This window comes from Argiope bruennichi, chromosome 9 (genome assembly GCF_947563725.1).
Source record: "Argiope bruennichi chromosome 9, qqArgBrue1.1, whole genome shotgun sequence".
NCBI lineage: Eukaryota > Metazoa > Arthropoda > Arachnida > Araneae > Araneidae > Argiope > Argiope bruennichi.
In genome coordinates this window covers 42,024,029-42,044,774 of record NC_079159.1, presented here as the reverse complement: position 1 = coordinate 42,044,774, position 20,746 = coordinate 42,024,029, and the positions used below count along the sequence as shown (strand labels likewise).

At 26.8% G+C, this 20,746-nt stretch overlaps 1 protein-coding gene across 6 annotated transcripts in view; it reads left to right on the top strand.

Annotated features, from left to right (window-relative positions):
- The window catches only part of LOC129983710 (uncharacterized), a 599,516-nt gene that overhangs the window by 246,764 nt on the left and 332,006 nt on the right, over nucleotides 1–20,746 (top strand). For 5 of the 6 annotated variants that reach the window (XM_056093309.1, XM_056093308.1, XM_056093304.1 and 2 more), the window contains exon 1: nucleotides 5,371–7,224. The exons of the other annotated variant lie outside the window; for it this stretch is intronic. In XM_056093309.1, coding sequence (XP_055949284.1) covers nucleotides 7,044–7,224 — 181 coding nt within the window. In that variant the 5' untranslated portion in view covers nucleotides 5,371–7,043. Of the gene's footprint in view, nucleotides 1–5,370; nucleotides 7,225–20,746 lie in introns of those variants that run through there. 6 annotated transcript variants of the gene reach the window in all.

The following is a 20,746-nucleotide window of genomic DNA, read 5'->3' as shown; positions in this document are numbered from 1 at the left end:
GCATAGGCAATATTTTTCCAAGATAAAACGGTTTTCTGGTAAATCCAAAGAACTTTCTACATTGGTATATTCAAGTCACGAAGATATGACAATTACGTAAAATCGGGATTCGAAAGCTTAAATATGTGAGTTGATAACATTGAGGGGAATCAATCATGGTAATTACATGGATAGAAAGCATACATGTTTACAGGAGCAATTATAAATAGTGCAGCAAAATGATAGCATTCTCCCTTTTTGAAAAGTTCTTGGCATAGGTATGCAAACAGCGCCCCTCAAGCAGTTTCATTGCCCCGTATACAGAGACAAATTATCAACCCTTAAACATAGGCTTTTTAGAAATATATGATATATTTTTAAATTTTAAACAGTGATAAGCAACACCTGCCACTCACACGATGTGGTCTGCTAATGACTCAGATCCAGCAGCGCTGAACTTACCGCAAAAGGGGAAAGCAATCCCTTTGTCAAAATCCTGACACTTTTAAGAATAAACATGTTATTCAGACGTGCCGCTTTTGGTAAGTATAGCAATCTGAACGCCGATGACAGGCGGGCTAAATAAAAATCAAATCGTTTTAAATTATTATAAATATATATATGCTTAAAAATAGACATTTAACATAAATTTGATAATCATGTAGTGTAAAAGAGTAGAAATAATTAGGAAATAAATACCTGTACAAATAAACTGTTAACCACAATATATTTTTAAAAATTTGTAATAATACTATTAAAAAGAAATGTGTATATTGTATTTGTGCAATCAAACAAAACTAGTATCAACTTCGCTAAAATGACACAAAAACTTTTTTTTTGTACTTTTAACTTACCCTTTTTATCACATCTTTTAAGTTTATTTGATCAGCTGTTTTATGAACAGTCGCCAAAATTACCAAACTACTAAGAAGATGTGCTGAGGCGATTGAAAGTAGAAAGTTCTTAATTAATTTTAATTTAAGGAAACTCCTTTCGGCATTTGGTACAGTTATCAGCATAATTAGCAATATTTTTAAGGGTTCTTGGCAAAATTTAATTTTTCATTAAATTTAGTAGTTTGATGCTTTTTTAATTCAAAAGCGCAGATACTCCTTACATTTCCTATGTAAATTTTAACTAATTTTCAACAACAGATTCACCATCAATCAAAATACATTCCCAATTCACAGCAGAATATATTTAGACAGAGTATAAGAAACGTATAAATTATACAAAAAAAAAAATGAAAACAGTTACTAAGGTGGCAAAGTTGTTAAAATTTAGGATCTAGTACATCTAATCTTTGACTATATAAGCATACGGAGATGAAGTATTATGTATGGTTTATACAACCATCTTGATGAGGCGATTTAGAAAAATACTAACTTTATTCACAGCACCATCACGCATATTATAACTATTTACATGAAGACATATTTAGATTATCAGTTGACGCGCATTAAAAACGAAATATAACATCAGTAAGAAAGTAAACTGAATGTACATGATTCGAAATAAAAGTTGAATTGTCTCTGACATTCAAAACTGATTTTATCCAGTACGCTGAATTGTCACCACAAGTATAAGGAATATCTAGTGTAATCGTAATTGTAATTTCACCTCGATCGAACTAGTTTGAGATTACGATTGGTAAAATTATATTTTTAACAAGTAAGAGATGTAACTGCTTAACTTGGATAGAAATTGTAAAAGCTTTCTGTTATATTTTAAAATGCTAATATTCATCAGGTGAGTATGAGGTGAAAAAAGTCCAATAGTCTGGATAATAGAAGATGATGCTTTATTCTGCAAATTTCTGGAGAACATGGAGAGGAGATGACAAAACGTAATCCAAGATATACACAAAGAACAGCTCTAGAAGACTTTATAAATGTATAGCAGATAGCAAGTCGCTAATTAAATAACTAGACAGCACGACATGATTCAGTGAAAAAATCAGTGGATAGTTCCCCTTGTGATTTACACACCAAAGAGATAAAGATTATATCCTCTTGTAACAGCGGCGCCCATTATATTTCCCAACTGAGTGTGTAATTTTCTAGAAGGATCAACGCATCTTCGCTTCTAATAAAAATATTGCCAAAATTCTAATATTTTCTAAAACTTTCATTTGTAAGGATAATTTATAATTTCATCAAGATTGGAGGTCATTGATATGTCATTCATTCATCATCCATTAAAATAGCTATTAAACTCTCTTCCTTACCTAAAACTAACTGCATAGGAAAAATGATCACAGATTTCTGAAGACATTAAAGTGAATTAACACATGCAATATGAGAACACATGCAATAAAACTGCTTACAGAAAAATCATGTTTACTCCCCTCTCCTTCCAAAAATCCTTATGATAGAAACTTCATGCTCTATATGCTCGAAAATTCTACTATCCGGTATTTTTTACGCAAGCTTTTATGTAGATACCGACAACATTTTAAGTAGCACAGCAACATTTGCGCACACGAAAATAAATACAATTGTATTTACGTTGTTTGTTACTTATTATTATTATTATATTTGTCCAAGTCGAGTCTGACAGCACTTTTTAATCCGGACGCTATCACTATCTTAATCGATTTTGTACTTTACTCAAAGATTCTATTTATAGCTCCTGCTGATTCTGATTTTGTTCCTAAAATAGTACAAGATTATATATTTAGACTCTTTTATTCAGTTAAGAGATCCATCTTAGTGGGGTTCATTCATTCTCTTGAGATTAGCGTTAAGTGACTTGTGCTAATTCAAATCAGGAATGCAATGCACATCGTACAATAGCTGCTTGTAACAGCCAAAGAAATTCTTTTGGCAATACTGACTTTTTTTTTAACTTTATATTCTTTTGGTAAAATGATTCAGGTTCTCATATTAAAAATTTAATGACGTCATATTTGATTTTTGATTAATTTTTCAACTTTGTAAAATTCTTCAATAATTCTCTCTTTTTTTGCAGCAGAATCTCCCGTATTCGTTTGTGTCATTAGAATGAAAATTTAATCTCAAATATGCTGATGCTTTTTTCAATTCATTATGCATCTATATAACTTCTTTGAATAAATATTAAATAATTTCTTACACTTTATGTAATATAAGAGTGTACGCACATTATTTTACTATAAAAATTTTATAGGCGTAAACGAGCAATGTGCATAGTGGATATTATGTAAATTTAAAACGTTAAAACGAAATTTCAAAATATGAATGTAGTTGACTACATTGAAAATTAATTTTTTTGCGAACTTATGAAATTTTTTTATTTAATATTCGTAATGTTTGAACATGTTTCTTTATAAAAACCGTTAAAATCTTGTTTCTATGTCTATTTATTTATTTTGGAAATTACACTGATGATTGTATTTCCAGTTACATATGTTTTAATGGTATTTTACATTTTTAGATGCTATTTTCTCAAATTCTTATCTTTAATAAAAATTTTCATACGTAAAATCTCATAAATTAAAATCTAATGCATATATATATATATATATATATATATATATATATATATATATATATATATATATATATATATATATATATAAATATATATATTTGTTTAGTGCTTCATAGAGTAGTAAAAAACTAAATTTGAAACTAAAATTTAGTGCAAAACTATAACTTTACTACCAAGATCACCAAATTTAAGTTATTGCATTTGAAAGTTATCATACTTGAGTGCATGCGAAAGTACAGACTGACCGGTGATCTACTCCTTGATGGAGTTGATTTCAAAATCTAAACATATGTACCAAATTTTATAATTATCGTTGTCAATTTTAATAGGATAGTCTCTTCAAATCTTATTTTAATAATCCTAACAATAATGAAATATAACTGTAAATTTATTTATTTTGAAAATTTTATCGTAGTCCATGAACAATGAAACTTCCAATTCCACTTTAAAACGGCATATATAGCGGTATAAATTTTAATACAGTTCACAAAATTTAAAACATAAAATAATAAAAGGATGAGTTTTTCTAATTAATTAATAAATTAACTTATATTATATAGACATATTTCTTAAACATTATGCATATACTTCATGAAGCAATTTTAACTAAAGCGTCTTTATTATTAGGTAGTAGGCCGCCTGTCTAAATATTTAAGCTAGTAAAAGATATTAACTATAATTTAAATTTCAATATTAGCAAATAAAAAATTATACATCTATTCTTCTAATAAACGAGAAAAATAAATTTGAATTAAATTAATTTTTGGATCGATTTATATAATTTTTTTTCTGTTAATAGCAACATGTTTTTCCAACTTATAGTAACATGTTTTCCAACTACATTCAATATTATTGAAAAAGTATTAGAAGGAATTCACCTACAAAATGAAATTCAAACATTTAGAAATGTATAAACTATTTTGCGAAAGTTGAAAAGTTTAATCTGATTAAAATGAATAATTTACGTAAATAACCTATAAATCTTATAGCTATATTACTGTATATATCTTTAAATATTAAAGACGTCCTTATTTTCTTTTATTTTAAATGACACATATAGTTGCAAAGGATTTATTGAAAAACAAACAAAACTATTGACTACCAAATTAGTTTAAAAATAAAACATTATCCTTTCGAATTCTTTCGTATATCGTTTCAATTTGTATTTTATCATTTAAATTTTAATTCAGCTTTATTTTCCATAAAAGTATGTAATAAATCGGATTTAAGTCATTTGATCAAAACAAAACTTAAAATACTGTAAAATTAGAAAGATCGTATTTATTTTAAAGTTAAGTTCTCAGTGCAAGAATAATCGGAAAATGCATATTTAAGAATTTTTAGATGTTAATATTTTGATTTGATTTCAAAGCAATAAATGTGATATTTTGATATTTACAGCATATTTTTTTTAAATAAACCAACAGTGTTTTATGGAAAAAAATATTTCATTACTTATTTATTATTTAAATATTAATTAAGCTTATTCAAGTAATAATAAATATTTCTCAATGCCAATCTAAACAGTTTGTATCAAAATTTAAAATAGACGCTTTACAAATTACGCTTTATATCGACTCTGAATTAAAATTTTAATTTGCATAATTCATTTATAGACAGTTTCGAATCATATCATGACACCTAACGTTATTTTTACCAAATCCAGTGTCGATGCTCTGTAATTTCTTATGAACAAAACAACTTCTTCCATTTGGGACGGGGGCCAAACCCTCAATTGAAGAAAAGAAACTGAAGCCACTGCACCTGTTGATGATAAAGGGGGGGGGGTATTCATTGGGCAGCAGCATCCGTTGCTAAATCGTTGTTGAAACCCACCGCTGAAGGGCGCTGTCTACGGCCCCCGAAAACCATGCCAATTTCCCAAACACTTCCCACCTTCAGTTCTAGCCCCGGCGCAGAGCAGCTGACAAGGCGAGGCGGTTTGGGCCCCAAGACGAAAATACCAGAGTGGCGAGGGATATATAAAAAAACAAATAATAAAGAAGGACTCTCCACCAACTGCTCCGTGCTTTGATTTCGTCTTCCTATCTTCTTCTTCTAGTTCTTTTTTTATCTCCTTCTTTCTTCTTTGCTCTAGTGATTTTTCTCAACTTGCACCTGAAAATAGAACGGTCTTCTGCTTGGATCGTGTGTTCCTCCAAGTCTACTATCGTGTGGAAGTTAGGTGTCTACTTGAGATATTTCGTCTACACGTCAATATTCTTCACTGTGTGGTGGTTTAAGAGGAAGACGTGTTTTCCTGTGGTGTAACTATTTTTGTGTGTGGAATTATTTTTTATTGCGCTTTGTTATTTGTGAAGGTAAACATTAGAGAAAGGTACAAAGTTCCTTAACGTTGCTTTCTAATCAAGAGATTCTGGATATTGGGCAAACATTTTGTGTTTGGATAATCAAAGATACTGGATTACATTGTTCAATGTGCTTTTAAAATAGTGGAAACCAATATCTGCTGAATATAGTGAGAGGGCACTTAGTGTATAAAAGTGATTGATTGTCTCTTTATTAATTTTTTTAAATTCTTAATACAATCAAAAAGTAAAGAAATCTGAACCAACATCTACGAAAGAAATTTAAATTGATATATATTAGATATTTAAAATATAATAATTATTATATTTCATGCGAAAACTACAACTATAGTTTAATCTGTCGCCATATTATAAAGAATAAATTCTTGGAAATATTTTCCTTAGAATATATTTACAGAAGATAATTCTTGAAGATATTTATCTCGTAATTCTTATTTTGAGTTCAAATAAAATTCCCCTATAAAGTCAATTTTTATTTCGCAATTTTCTAAGATATTATATGCGTTGCTATATTTTGATTGAAGAAAATACTTCAAGTAATTAAAAAGGAGGGGGAATTGAAGCAGCATATAAAAAGCAACTAAAATCAATATTAAAAATTGCTTCGAAATATCTAACAAATGAGTCTAAAATTCGCTGATGTTTTTCTTATAATTCTATATCCTTTGCAAATACTTTTATTAAGCACATTTATTTCTAATAAATTAATGTATATTTTTGACAGTTGTAAAATGATCCATCTCGAAGAGTGTTAACATTTCCTTAAACTTAAATAAATGTATAATTATTATTAATATTTTTATACATTTTAGATTATATATTTTTCCTTTCATACTTCAATTTTTTTTTTCAAAGCAGCTTACTTTGATAATGCTGGAAAAATTTTTAAATTCATATTTAAATTATTTAAAAGACCAATAATTACTAAATATAATTTAAAACATATCAAACAAAAAAAAGAACATCAATAAATCAACTGCGGGACTTGGAAACGGTTTTATTGACGACTTGTAAACATTACGCAACGGTTACTCTTTCATTGTTTCACTGTTGATTTTAGAAGATTCGCTCGTGGAAGACATAAATAAGGTTACACCCACAACAGTTTTCTCCAAAGGGTTGACTACATCCCTTAAAAGAAGATTTTTTTGGAACAGTTTTCCTGAAGAATGGTGAGCAGCTTATTAAAGTTTGAGTCTTGCCAGTCTTGATATTTATGACAGAAGATTTCAGGGGAAAATTACACTGTTATAAAACTTAAAGATGGAACCCAAGAACCACCGGCATAAGCCCCAAGCATCAGCAAGCCTGCGACCTTCCATATCAAACAGTGAACATAGTTTAATAGCTACTTCGGACGTATCCCTTAAGCACTTGACAGCACCTGCACTCAATGGGATATTACAGGATCACAATACTGTCAACTTTAAACTGATTAAGACAGGTAAGATTTTGATGAAATATTCAGACAATTTTGTGTGGATTACATGGATTTTGTTAGTCCAGATAGAACACAATAGATTCTCAATTACATGATTCAGTGGTATTTTGTGACCCATGTAGATGATGTTCAGATCCCAACTTTTATAAACTTGCCAAAGGAACATTTCAATACTTTATTATAAGTTAACATCATACTAATATTTTATTTTAGTGACTAACTTAAAATACATATCTATATACTCTTTATTTTGAATAATGACATTATATGTTCTTTTATTTTAACTAAAGATTTCATAATATCCACATCTGTATACAATATAATTTACGCAGATGTTAAATGTTAATAAACATTTTACACTTAAATACCTGATTAGCCCTACTTGCTTAACTGTTAATATTACCGTAATGATTCGCATGTTTTACTATTTATTTGGTTAACTAGGTTAATAGCATATTTCTAATCAACTTTCTTACACCTTCTCATATTTCATCGATTCTTCTTGCCTTGTCGGATATTTGCCACTAATCTGGCTTAATGTGGCGGAAGGGCAGATATGACAAAAAATTACTGGACTAACAGGATTCTAATAAATAATAAGATCTTGTTCTATTCGTACCATTGAAAACGCCCTTTTTTATAATGCAAAACCCTACTCTTATTTCTATTTTCTGATTTCTCAGTAAAAGTCAGTGTTTCTTAGACAATGTATAGAAATCTAAGTATTTACTGCAAAATGGAAAAACCGAAGGATTGAAATAATGTACACAATTAAAGATAAATTTTGTAAAGCCTTAAATGAAACATACATAAAATCATGAACGCTGTACACTACATATAAAAGCATTTTTAAAATAAATAAAATATTAACTTAAAACATAGGCTTTTAAATGTATTCAAACTTGTGTTGTTGTTTCTGTAAAACAGTGATACTACATTATGTGAAAAAAAGCAAGCCGAAAATCGTCGAGACAAAATTTATTGTTGAATCTGAATCAACTACTGTAGCTGATATCTACTTAAAATATTTGAGCAAAGCAAATCATTTGAAACTTTACTATTGAGAATTATTTATTAACTTAATCAGATAGTAAAGATAATTGAGATAATTGAGAGTTTACTGCATCCATTAACAAATTGCGCATTACTGGAAAGCGAATAGTAAAGTTTAAGTAACTTAAAGATAAAATTCGTATTTAAGGATACCTCATTCATTTTCAGAATTTTTAAGGTACATCTTTCTTATTTATATAACTTTTTATTTCGGAGAATGAATTTTAGAATTCATGATCAATAAATCATGTAATTGTTGTAATTGATAATAAATTTTAGGAGTATTACTTATTCATATGAACTAATGCAAAAAGATTGTTTACTCTTGTAGCAGACTTTTTAAAAATTTCAAAGATGTAATTTAATGAATAGATGTGTAACCAAAGGTATAACAAAGTTGTACAATATCGCACGTTATAATACAATGTACATACTATCGTATAAAATCGATAATACTGCATATTTTAAACACAATTGAATATATCGTAAAATATAGGGGCAAATATTGTCTAATTTTGTAATAGTAAAATAGGTTATTTCATAACCTATTTTACTATTTGGATTGTTTTTACAGCCTGGGAATTAATAACAGAATAACAGATTTTTTTTCTACCAGATATAAAGAATGATTTTTGTATTGATTTTATATCAATATCTTAATTAAAAATTTTATTTTGTTTTTATATTAAGAAGATATTTACAAGATTAATTTTTATCCTTTCGATTATTTTCAATTTTTTTTGAGATTTTTTTCCATAAAAATAATTGTTTTATTTATTGAAATGACAGTAGAATATTCATGATGCATACAAATTGTGCAAAAACTTTCGTTTAACCCTAATGTTTATATGCGATAAATAACTTTTGCATATTTATACATGAAAACATGTATTTATGTAAATACATACTAGCATTTTAAATTTTTTTAATGTGAAATTGTGGAAAATGCTAAAAACGCAATATTAACTTACTATTATTGATTTCAGCGAATTTAAAATAATGTTAATTACTATCCCAATTTAAAATTTCAGTTTTTTTTTTAAATTTCCTGAATTGTATAATATTTTTCTTAACTTAACTTAATGTCAGCTCCGGAAAAAAAAGATTTTCATGAAATTTTGCAAGCTTTAAATAGTAGTATAAACTCTCTTTTTTGATAGATAATTTTTTTATTTGCACTGTACGCTTGAAATTTTAGTTTTTAAAACGGAATTAGTTGACAAGATATCACTAAAAGTTATTATATTGTCAAATTTTCGGGATGTGTGATGACATCAAATCGGGTGTTTTCTTTAATTTTCATTTTAAGTTTCTGATGATTCCAATCTGTTATTTTAAAAATTCTAGTCTTCCGAAAATGGTGCAATTTTCTTATCGTGATGTCTTGCATATGAACAAATTAATTTTGGGTTTATTGGCGCAACAGCCATTCTTGGTCATATTGCTCTAAGCGTATGGTTTAATATCATCCTATATATTATGTGATTAAAATTTTTAAAAAAAGGACGGTTCTGGAAAAAATTTGACATTTTTTAAGAAAAAATAATGAATGTATGAAATTGAAATGCCACATTGATTTCCAATGTACAACAAAATTACTCTAAAAGAAGATAAAATGAGAGAGAAAATGAAATAATTTTGTTTTAAAAGCTCAGTAGTATAAAGAGAAGAATGGTAAAAAATGTCAGATACAAGTAAAAAAACAAATTGATTTTAAAAGATTTAAAAATAGGCAGATGAACAAGAAAGTACTACAGATACTTTAACTGTGCTTGATTTTAAAAGAGATCATAATTTCTTTGCTACGTATGAAAACAAATTCAGTATCAGAAAAATGGATTTATGCAAAATCTTAGACTGAACACATGATAAAATTTTCGCATTAGCTTTTAAAAGACTTTAAGTGTGCAAAAATATAATACCAAAATCTTATATGTATCGAAAAAAACATTTTTTTAAAAATTCTATTAATTAATTTATTTAAGAACTCTATATTTCAAAGCGTAAATAGAATCATTTTATTTTAATGGTAACATTTTTCAATCTTTTATATTTTCTCACTTTGAACTAGCTTTAATGCAATTAGAAATTTTAAGATCATCATTTATCTATTTGTTAAAAATTGACTTTTCTTCACATTTCCAATAATATATAGATTCATATTTTTATTTCAACACATGATTCCTTTTTTCTTCATCCTCTTTCATGCTATTTTTTTTTCTTAAAAATCACACTTTTGCGACTTACTTATAAAAAATATAGATATCCTAAACATACCAGTACTTTAAGAACTACAGAACCATAATTTTTTATATTGAAAAATAACAGTTCCAATAACGAAAAGCACGAGGCAAACACATTGATACCACTCTCAAAAACCAAGAAGAAAATTCCGAGGAAACTTTCTTTCTGGAAATTCTACACATTCCTCCTAGGATTTGTGGTACCAGCCGTGAATGTCTATAAATCTAACGACAGAAAAAACACCAAAATGCACTTTTATGATACATCAAGTAATTTTTTTTCCTGTACCTCAAACGCATTTCCTCTAGCACAATCGTTAAAGAAGGAGCGTGCTACTTCTGTACGTGATTTTTCAGATTAAAGAAGCGAGAACGTTGTTCGGTGCTTGAAATGTTTATTTTCTGGCGACGATTTCATTTTTACTTTATAAATATTTGTTTTGACCGATATTTGAAGTATCGGGAAAATTCGTTTTTATTAGTTTTCATTTCATACTCGTTTCTACTCGTTTTTAACATTTAAATAAAGTTTGCGATAGTTTGTGAGTGTTGAAAATTGGGCAGTTTCTGGTATTGTTAATCATTACAACAAATATATTTTTAACTTTGAAAATAATGTTATTCGTTAATTTTAGATTATGAAAATATTGATGATGTTCAACTTTTTTTTTAATTCCAAAAGTATTCCCAATGAATTAAATTTTAGATTGTTAAATTTGTAATGTACCTAATATATTTTAAGTATTAAAAAGACAAATTTAAATTCATATACTCAAGCACATTCATTTAATAAGTTCGGCTATTTAATCTGTTCAAAATATTCTATGATCAGCTTTAAATATTGCAAGAATCCCAATTATATTTTCAAAAACAGTTTAAATTTCCAATCAAATAATCAATTCAACGTCATATGTCAATTTTTCAAAGTTCTTCTAGAAATAATTTTATTATTTTAATCAAATTAATTTGAAAACATTTGTCAGGCTGTTTGCATATTTCAGTATGCTGTTTATATAAATTATATACATAGTTCTGCATATCCTTGATAATTTTTTATTATTGATATTTTTGGCTATAATTATAATAACTCAATTTAGGGAATGTAACAAAAAGAAATATTGCTTTAATTAAAAAAAATCCAAGTATTCAGTGTCACCTTCTTTCAGCTTGGAAATTTTAATCCTTGTCTCCCCCTAGGATTTATGATACGTTTAAAAAAATTTTGAACTCAACGTCAGAAACAGACACAAAAGTTTTTTGTAATACATAAATTAATTCCAGTAGCTCAAACATAAATTCTGTCAAGCAATACACTATTTTTTTTCTTTTTGTAATTCAAGAAATGTATTCTGTTCAGTTCTTGAAGAATGTGCCTTTGTTCTTGTGCTTACGCTTCTGGGTTTTTATTTTTACTTTAAATATCTTTATTTTAATCAATATTTAAAAATTTTTAGAAATCCGATCTTTAATAAAACTCTTCCGTGTTTCAGTAATGTTTGCTACTGTTTGGAATTATTAAAAAAAGCAGCGTTTTTTTTTTATTTATTTTGCTACTTAGCCATTTTAGATTGAATTTTATATATTTTACTTTATAAAATATTGTACATGTAATATCCATTACAAAGTTAAAATTAAATGTCATTATTATATAGAAGATATTGCAATGTTATTTTTCAAATTAAAGCAATATTACATAGCCAAATTTCGACAAATTTATTCAGTATTGAACTTATACTTCAAAATAATAATAATCAAAGTCGAAATTTTTTTGTTTTTTATAAATACAAAAATATTTTTCCAATAACGATTATAAAATCAGTTTCTTAACCATATCCTAAAGTTTCAATGCTGTATAAGTACAAATTTGGTACTTCAAAGAAACTCTTAAATTTCCGATTAAAAAACTGATTCAAAAAATTTAAAAGTTTCAGTCTTTCACAATTTAAGATGTTTTTCTTACTATATTTATGTTTTTCTTACTATATTTAGCAAAATCTTTTTCTTCTTACATGAAGTTCAACTTGTATCATTTTGCAAATTATGAAAATCTTAAGGTTTTTTTAAAAATAGTTTTAAGAAACTTTATACACCTTAATAATCGGACCTAGTATCAAATTATGAGACTTGTACAAGACAAAATCATATGAATTCTAGATATTATTTATTTTTAACATCATTTACTTTGTTCAATAAGAAAATCTAGTACGAAAATAAGTAAAAAATGCGCGCGTCCTTGACATATTATTTTTTTTCAGATCACTATAAATTTCACATGCCATAATAGAGACTAGCAGCAAAATGTAGAACTTTTAGAGTCAAACAAATACTTACTCATAACTTATATTTTAAGGTTATTATAATCTTTACATACAATACTGAAAACTATCACCAAAATATGGTACGAGATTATTGAATCAATCATTACCTTTTTCGAAAAAATGTTGCATTGGGAAAACAAATTCTCATGTTGCAAAATCTACAACCAAGAATTGTGATATGCGATAAGAAGGCGCATGAATTCAGTAATAAAAATAAACATAAATGCTCTTTTCTGATGCATCAAGCAATCTCTTTTCCTGTTACTCAAACACAATTCTAATAGAACAATCGTTAAAAGAAGAACGGCTAACTTTTGTACGTGATTCTTTGGAATAAGGAAACAAGAGTTCGGTGCTTCAAGAATTTGCTTTTCTTGTCTGCTTTGTTTTTGTTTCCACTGATTTTATTTTTGCTGTATAAATCCTTGTTCCAACCTATATTTGGAATTCCTAAAATTAGATTCCATTGCAGTAATTTAAAATGCGAGATTTATTGGTTTTTCTTCCATCTGTTTTGTGGTAATTGTATTAATTGAGGTTATCGAAGTATAAATCGAAGATTAAGCATTATTATTATTATTTTTTTGGTAATTTCAGTATTCTCGTTTTATTTATCTTGTTTGAAAATATTTTTACTAATATTTTTTTTAACAAAAGAACTTATTTAGTAATATACTTAAAAATAAAATCATACGTTTAAAATCATAAGTTTAAATAGTTTCTTTTAAAATACAGACGCTAAAGTGTATTTTTTACCTGTCATTTATATAGATATAAAATATAATTAAATGTGAAAAGGGGAGTTTGGCATCTTATTATTAATTAAATGACAATTAATTTAAATAAATTTTAAAAATTACAATAAAAATAAACATTATGAAAGAAGAATTCGAAATCATCTATGTTCTATTGTTAAGTTTAATAATAGAAATTTAAAAATTAAAATTTTTAAATTGTGATTAAATAATTACACAACAGGATATTTTTAAGAAAAGCAATCGTGTGTTAAATATTTGACTTAAAAATTATAATAAGCTTGAAAGTAATTATATTCCAATTTTGCAATCTGCATATAAATGTCTATCAAAGAAAAAGTATAAAAGCAGGAATTATATTTCGAGACAAAATATTTCTAATTATTCATATTTAAAAAATCCGTATTCAGTTCTAATTACTTCAAGGCTTTTGGATATCTTTTTCATGCAAACAAATAGCAAATTCATATAACTCTAATCGTTTTGCATATGGTTTCTTTAATATCTTTCTTCTGTGTCCTTAAATTTTTATTTACTTAAAAAAAATTTTTTTAGCCATTCTTTTTTAATAGCAAGCTTATGTTTTTTAATAATTAAAGCCCGATATATGTTTTATCTTTTTTATTTTTCAAAATATACCTATCACTTTATCTTGTCGATTAAATTTTTTTTTAACTTTTGCAATTTATATATACAACTTGGTGATAAGTAATCTGTGTGCAAGTTAAGTGTAATAGATTAAGAAGAGGTTGTGATGCCTGCGCGATCGATTTAGATCTAATAGATTTTTTCGATCGAGATTTTTTGTGTATTCGCTTGAAAAATTAAATAAAAACAATATTTTCAACTCTAAAAATTTTTATCTTCTTGATTCATAGTTAAGTTCAGTTATTCCAATTATCGATTTTTTATTATTTATTCCAATTTTTTGAATTTATTATTATTTTTAAATACTCTTCTCTTTTAACGTCTTTAAGTGTTCACTAATTTTTGCAGAATTCAGATATTTTACAGCTTTAGGAACACCATTATGAGATGATCAATTTAATTTCATATTATAATGCAACATGCTTTTCCAGATGCACAACCGAAAAGTTGGAGAATTAATTTTGGAACTAATTTCAATTTCTTTGTCACGAGAGGTATATTAGATACAAAGAAGGGACAATGAAACGACATCGGTCTACATCGCGACACTAGAGCAAAAGTGAGAGAAATTTGTCCCTTTAGTGATTTTACTATGAGATTTCGATAGAGATTTCGTCGACAAGTGTCGACTTAAGCAAGGGAATCTAAAGTTTCTTTGAAAGGTATATGTATGTATTAGGGATTTTTATGCCTTCGCTGGGACCGTGAGAAATTGCAATAGCCATCAGTTTTCTGGAGCGCGTGTTAGAAGTAATTAAATAAAAACTTAGGATTCGGATCAAGAAATAAGAGAACATTTTAGAATAAAGTAATATGAGCTAAATTAAAACAAAAATTAGGAAATTAATTAGAATTTCAGTTAAATTAAGAGATACCGTTACAAATATATATCATCATGTATACTAGTACAAGTATTTTTTATTAAAAATATTTTTTTACTAGTATAACACAGGTATTTTGATACAAATTCCTTTATTTTGTAGTCAGGAAGTCTTTGAATGGATCTGATTGGGGGGCCGTTCTCAGCCCAGTGACCCTAGGCGGGACCTAATTTGAAATACACCACTGTAACTGTTTATTACTGAGGAAATAAAAACCTTGAGTTGGACGAACAATAAATCAGCGTGAGTGCAAAAATAAACAATAGAAAATCAGAAAGATAATTTTCAAATTACATTAGAAGCAGTTACAAAAAGATTACAATAAAGCAACGAATTATCAAAATTAAAGGCGAATACCTATGGTCGTTAATCATAGCAATTTGAAAGAGAAGATTCTAACATCAATATTTTAAGAAATTCCAACAAAATATTATTTTATCTTGCTTTAATGTTTTAAATGAAGGGGTTTTTTTCAAAACTTAATCTGAATAATGAGCTTACAGTTTATTGTTTCAATTGAACTTCAGTTTTCATTATTTTAATTCAATATGGAGTGGCAAATGAAATTAATTATGATCATTAACTGTCGTTTTATTTTAAATTGCAGTTCACTAATAAAAAGATTATTTGAGATTAATTGATAATGCGATTTTCAATCGTTAAACTCATAGCTGAGCATTACAAAAAAAGCAACAATTCAATATGCAATATAAGTAATTTATCCCTATAACTAATTGCACTTTATCCAAGTACCTTGTGAAGGAATTCTTTTATTTATCTGTAATGAGCTCTTAGTAAGGCAATTAATAGGAATCTTCTCTTTAGCGAAGAATGTGTGTCAAGAATTTATTCGCATTCCAAGTCAAACATGACAACATTCTTTAAATCAGTAATTCTCTCATACGAATTTGATCTTATTTCAATCCTTAATGTCCCCTCCTCTTATTTCCTTCGAATCAAATGAGAAAAAGGCAATGAAATATAGCAAAGGACGCCATTTGTGATGAAAAAAATAAGAAAGAATAAAACCTAGTAAATTAACGCCTCTCTTTCCTGGAAAAAGAACGTCGCGAATGTGTGCGTGTATTCTTCGTTTGTTTCCACTGCTATTGCAGAATGGAAAGAATTTGTTCGTCTGGCTCATTTTTTTTTCTTTTTCTTTTGCGATTTAATTTGTAAGACTTCTCCCTTGCTAATCTTTTCGTACAGTTCGATGGTGTGGAAAGGGGCATTCAGATTTAGCAAGGCTTCAAAAGACTGCAGCTAATCTGTTTCTTTGTCGCTTTTCCAACGTTTATTCCACGAGCACGGGAAAACTACATTTAGGTCGATTGCGTGGATGCTGGAAAAAAAACAATTTTTCCTCCATTCTGTTTTTTTTTTTTTTTTTAAATAATGTTTTCGCTAAATCTAGTGAAGAAACAAATGCTGATAAATAAATTTAACTTCCTGCAACTGATTTTATTTTGCACAAGCGGGTTTAAAGTTGGCAGATGTTTTTTAAACAAAATCAGATTGTTGTGACAGTTTTACTTGTTATGTATTTTTTTCTTCCGAAAGCAAACGATAAATTCCAGATGTTTTCAAGAACACAGATGTTTATTATCTTCAAAATTAAAAAAACAGATACGAAAAAGTCTTTCCTCTTATAAATTAAATAAATATCTTGCCATATAATGTGCTTTATAAAAATAATTCTTGTTGCAATTAATTTCATCCAAGAAAGACTTTTATAAAAGTATCTTTTTTATATAATTTAATTCATATTTGTTTTAATTTTTAATAATTTTGAAATTTGGTCATATAACTGAGTGATTCTGAAATATGCTTAAATTTCTAATGAAATTGAAGTGGGGAAATAAGAGGAAAACTAAAAGTATATTATAAAACCTGTAATTAATTATACATTATTAAAAGTTTTATAACTTGTAATCATAATTTTTATTGTTATTAAATTTCATCTTACATAAAAACAATAAACAAATAAAATTATTCTAATAGTTTAATTATAAATTTCTTTTTAAACAGCTAATTAATAAACTAGCTTAAATATTAATAAAATATGAAATTTTTTTTTTAAATTTCCGATGTTGAAAAAAGTGTTTTTATTAGGTAAAAATAAATGCAGTTTTTGGAAATTATGGATTTTGTTTGGTATCAAACGTACAATGTACCCAATTCTATCTAAAACCGAAACTTCATTTATGTTTCGTTTAAATAGATTTTGATTAAATGAACAAATTGTTTACACATTTATGTTGAAATGTGATCGCAAAATTTTAGTTTCATAAAATTATTAAAATTGCAATTTAAAATTAAGATCTGAAAGATAATGACAAATTGTCTTACTAACGTACTAGAAATTCTGTTCTAGATTCTAAATAAAGTTCTGGAACTCATAGTTTAGAATAAACATATATAAATACATTAAATTTAAAACAATGTTAAAACGTTAGTAAAAATTAAATGGATTGAAATTCGGCCTGCAAAGGGCTAACTAATATACGTATCTATTCCCTAATTTAAAAGATACTAAAATTTCTCTAAACGAACAGATGTGTTAAATACTCTGATATAGATCTTATTTAATTTAAATTTTTGATTAAATTTATGTAAATTAATTCAAGCTATCCATATCATTGTTTTTTCACTAAAATTTTTGTTTAAAGAAGTAATATATATTATAATAGAAAATAATAATAATAATTAAAACGAATAAAATTAGCTTCAGTTATTTCATTCGGAACAATAATTTTAAGCATTATTTCTGGCATCTGTGATTCAATTTTAAAAGTTTTAAGGGATTGTCAAATAATTTTTTTTTGTTTCCGATTGATTAATAAAGAATTATAAAAACAAAAATGTCTTCAAAAACAAATTTATATAACGCGAATAAATAAAGTAATACTTAATTTTATATTCCAAAACTATATCAAAAAATGCAATAGATCATTAAACAATTTTTTAAATGCATTGTTAAATTTATTTTGCTATATTATTAAATATATTTTGTAATTTAATTTAACTGTTGATATTTTTAGTTTAATTTTTTTTAAAATATTTTAATTCCTAAAACATTGAAGAAATGTAAAATCAAAGTAATATGAAAATATTGTGCGAGCTTTGATTAAAAATAGCTGATAAAATTTCACTAGCGATTTATTCGGCGTAAATTCCTGTAAACGTCATACTTAAATTAAGCTATTCATTATTTAAGTTTATAAATGAATCTTTAATGCATATTATCGTTCAAATGCCCTACATTTTATGAATACCTGCCAAATAGATAACAGCGTAAAATACGTTCATGAAACCTGAAAGTATATGCTAATTAATTTTAATCGCCAGGTAAAATGAACTTTATCTACGTATTTGTAAGCGGTTGGCAGGTATTTGGTTATTAATCTATTAACTCTTTCGGCCTTATTTATATTTATGACAAAACTGAGAACTTGTTATTAAAATGTATATCCTTGGTATTAACTATGCGGTCAACACATGGTGCCAAAATTTTATTCAGTTTTCCTCGCGCGTAATATTTACCATCCGCGTTCAACAGTTAAAAGGTCCAACAGATTATTTTTACTTATTTATCAGAACCGGCACCGGAAAATTTTGAAAAGCTAAATTTACACAAAAATAAGGGTTAAATTATTAAATCTATATAAAAAAAACTAATATTTATTCTCTTATAATACAGTTACTAGCTTCTGCAAGAATAAAATTAATATGAAGGTTTCTACTCTAATCATGAGTCAGCTTTATCATGCTCTTTTCAGCTCTAATCATGAGTTAATTTCTAAACTGTTAAAGATGCTTTTAAGTGAAATAGTATTTTAAATGAAATGAAGAAATATATTGCATGCCGTTTAAATCGATAAATGAGCTGGTGAATAAATTATGAAGTTTAGATCTTTATACAGATTTTGGGTCTAATAGACGTATTTATACAGATTTTGGGTCTAATAGACGTATTTAATAAAAGATTACTGATGCGCTAATATTTTACCCTGAAATTTCCCACTCATGTGCAAATAAAACTAATCACTTATGAAAAGGTGAATTTCATTATTTTAAATCAATCAACGATCTCATTGAGAAACCATACTAGCTTGGCAGATCTTCTATGAAGCGTCCATCGAGAAGTTACAAATTAGTAATATCCGCAGCTTCATAACTCGGTCAATTTCAGAGGTTCAGAAATAATTTACTAAACATAGTTAATAAGACTGGGAGCTGTATAGCATCAGTCTTTTTAACCTCTTCGGAAATGCATTTATTGACTCAAACAACAAAATCTGATTTTTTACATAACAATATCATTAAAGTACATTTCAGTTGGAAAATGAATGCCATATATCTAACGGTTTAGAAATTAGCTGCTGGGTCAATATCAGAATGGACATCCCAAATTATTATACTGAAAGTAAACTTTTTATAAGTTCATGGTGTTAATAATGGTTTTTCATATTTGTAATATATACTATATTTAAAAAGTAACAAAATTTAATGGTAGTTTTTTCTTGTTCGTTTCAGTAGGGATTTTGAACGGCAAAAACCAAAACTCTTATAAAATTTGGTAAATTTGTCGCAAATGATAAAATCAAATATTCATTTTCTCGAATAGGGCTATTAGATTTTAACATTCAATTAAAACGGAAGTAAAAGTTAATTTAATAATTATTTGAATAATATTAAATGATATCTCTAACTGTTAATATTAAACAAATATATATATTATAGGCAGAATTCGTATTTTATGATGCTTATGGTATTTTATGCTAAGTATTTAAATGTATAAAATAATAAATCTGAAACTGAAAATGATCGTTAATTAATACAAATAAAATTATATTTAGAAGCAATTGTTTCTGTCAAAGCTTCTTATTTTTATTGTCTTCAAAAAACATTTTAATTGATTTACGCCTGTTTGCAATTTCAATAAAATATCCTTACATTTCACTTTTAGAATCTGCTATGCTTATTAAAAATAATGAAGGCTAGAATTGTAATTAATATTGTAAAACTAATCAGTTGTGCACATTTAAATATTTTTTAAATATAGTATTCGAAATTAATGCCAAAATAATTGAAATAATTACTTTTATTTCAAACCAAAAATCAACGAAATCCAATCGTTGTAATCCCATAAGAATTGCATATGCTAATTTAATTCTTTTGAACAATCATTTACCATATTCTCATGTAAATCAGTTCACATTTGAAAACAAAATTAGTTTTGTTTCAAAACACTAACGAAAATCTGATACTCCTAATTTATTTTTCTCAGTAGCAGATAGAAAAGTCAAAAAGAGACAATGATTTTTCCCAGAATAACATTTTTTTTTTGTCTAAGAATTCTCAGATACTCTTTACAAACATGAATAATCCAGGTATCATGAGATTTCTTTAACATCCTTCTTCCTTACTAGATTCGGAGCACTAAGGTTTATTCCTTGCCGCCAGAAATAAAAAGAAAAAATGATGCCATAAAGCATGAAACTAATCCTCTTCGAAATTTTTATTCTCTTAATCAAGAATTTCTCTTCAAATATTATTTTCTCTTTAGTTCCTTCATAATCAAGCGAGAAAAAAAGCATTTTGGTGCGAAGCATTTGTCAAACGAT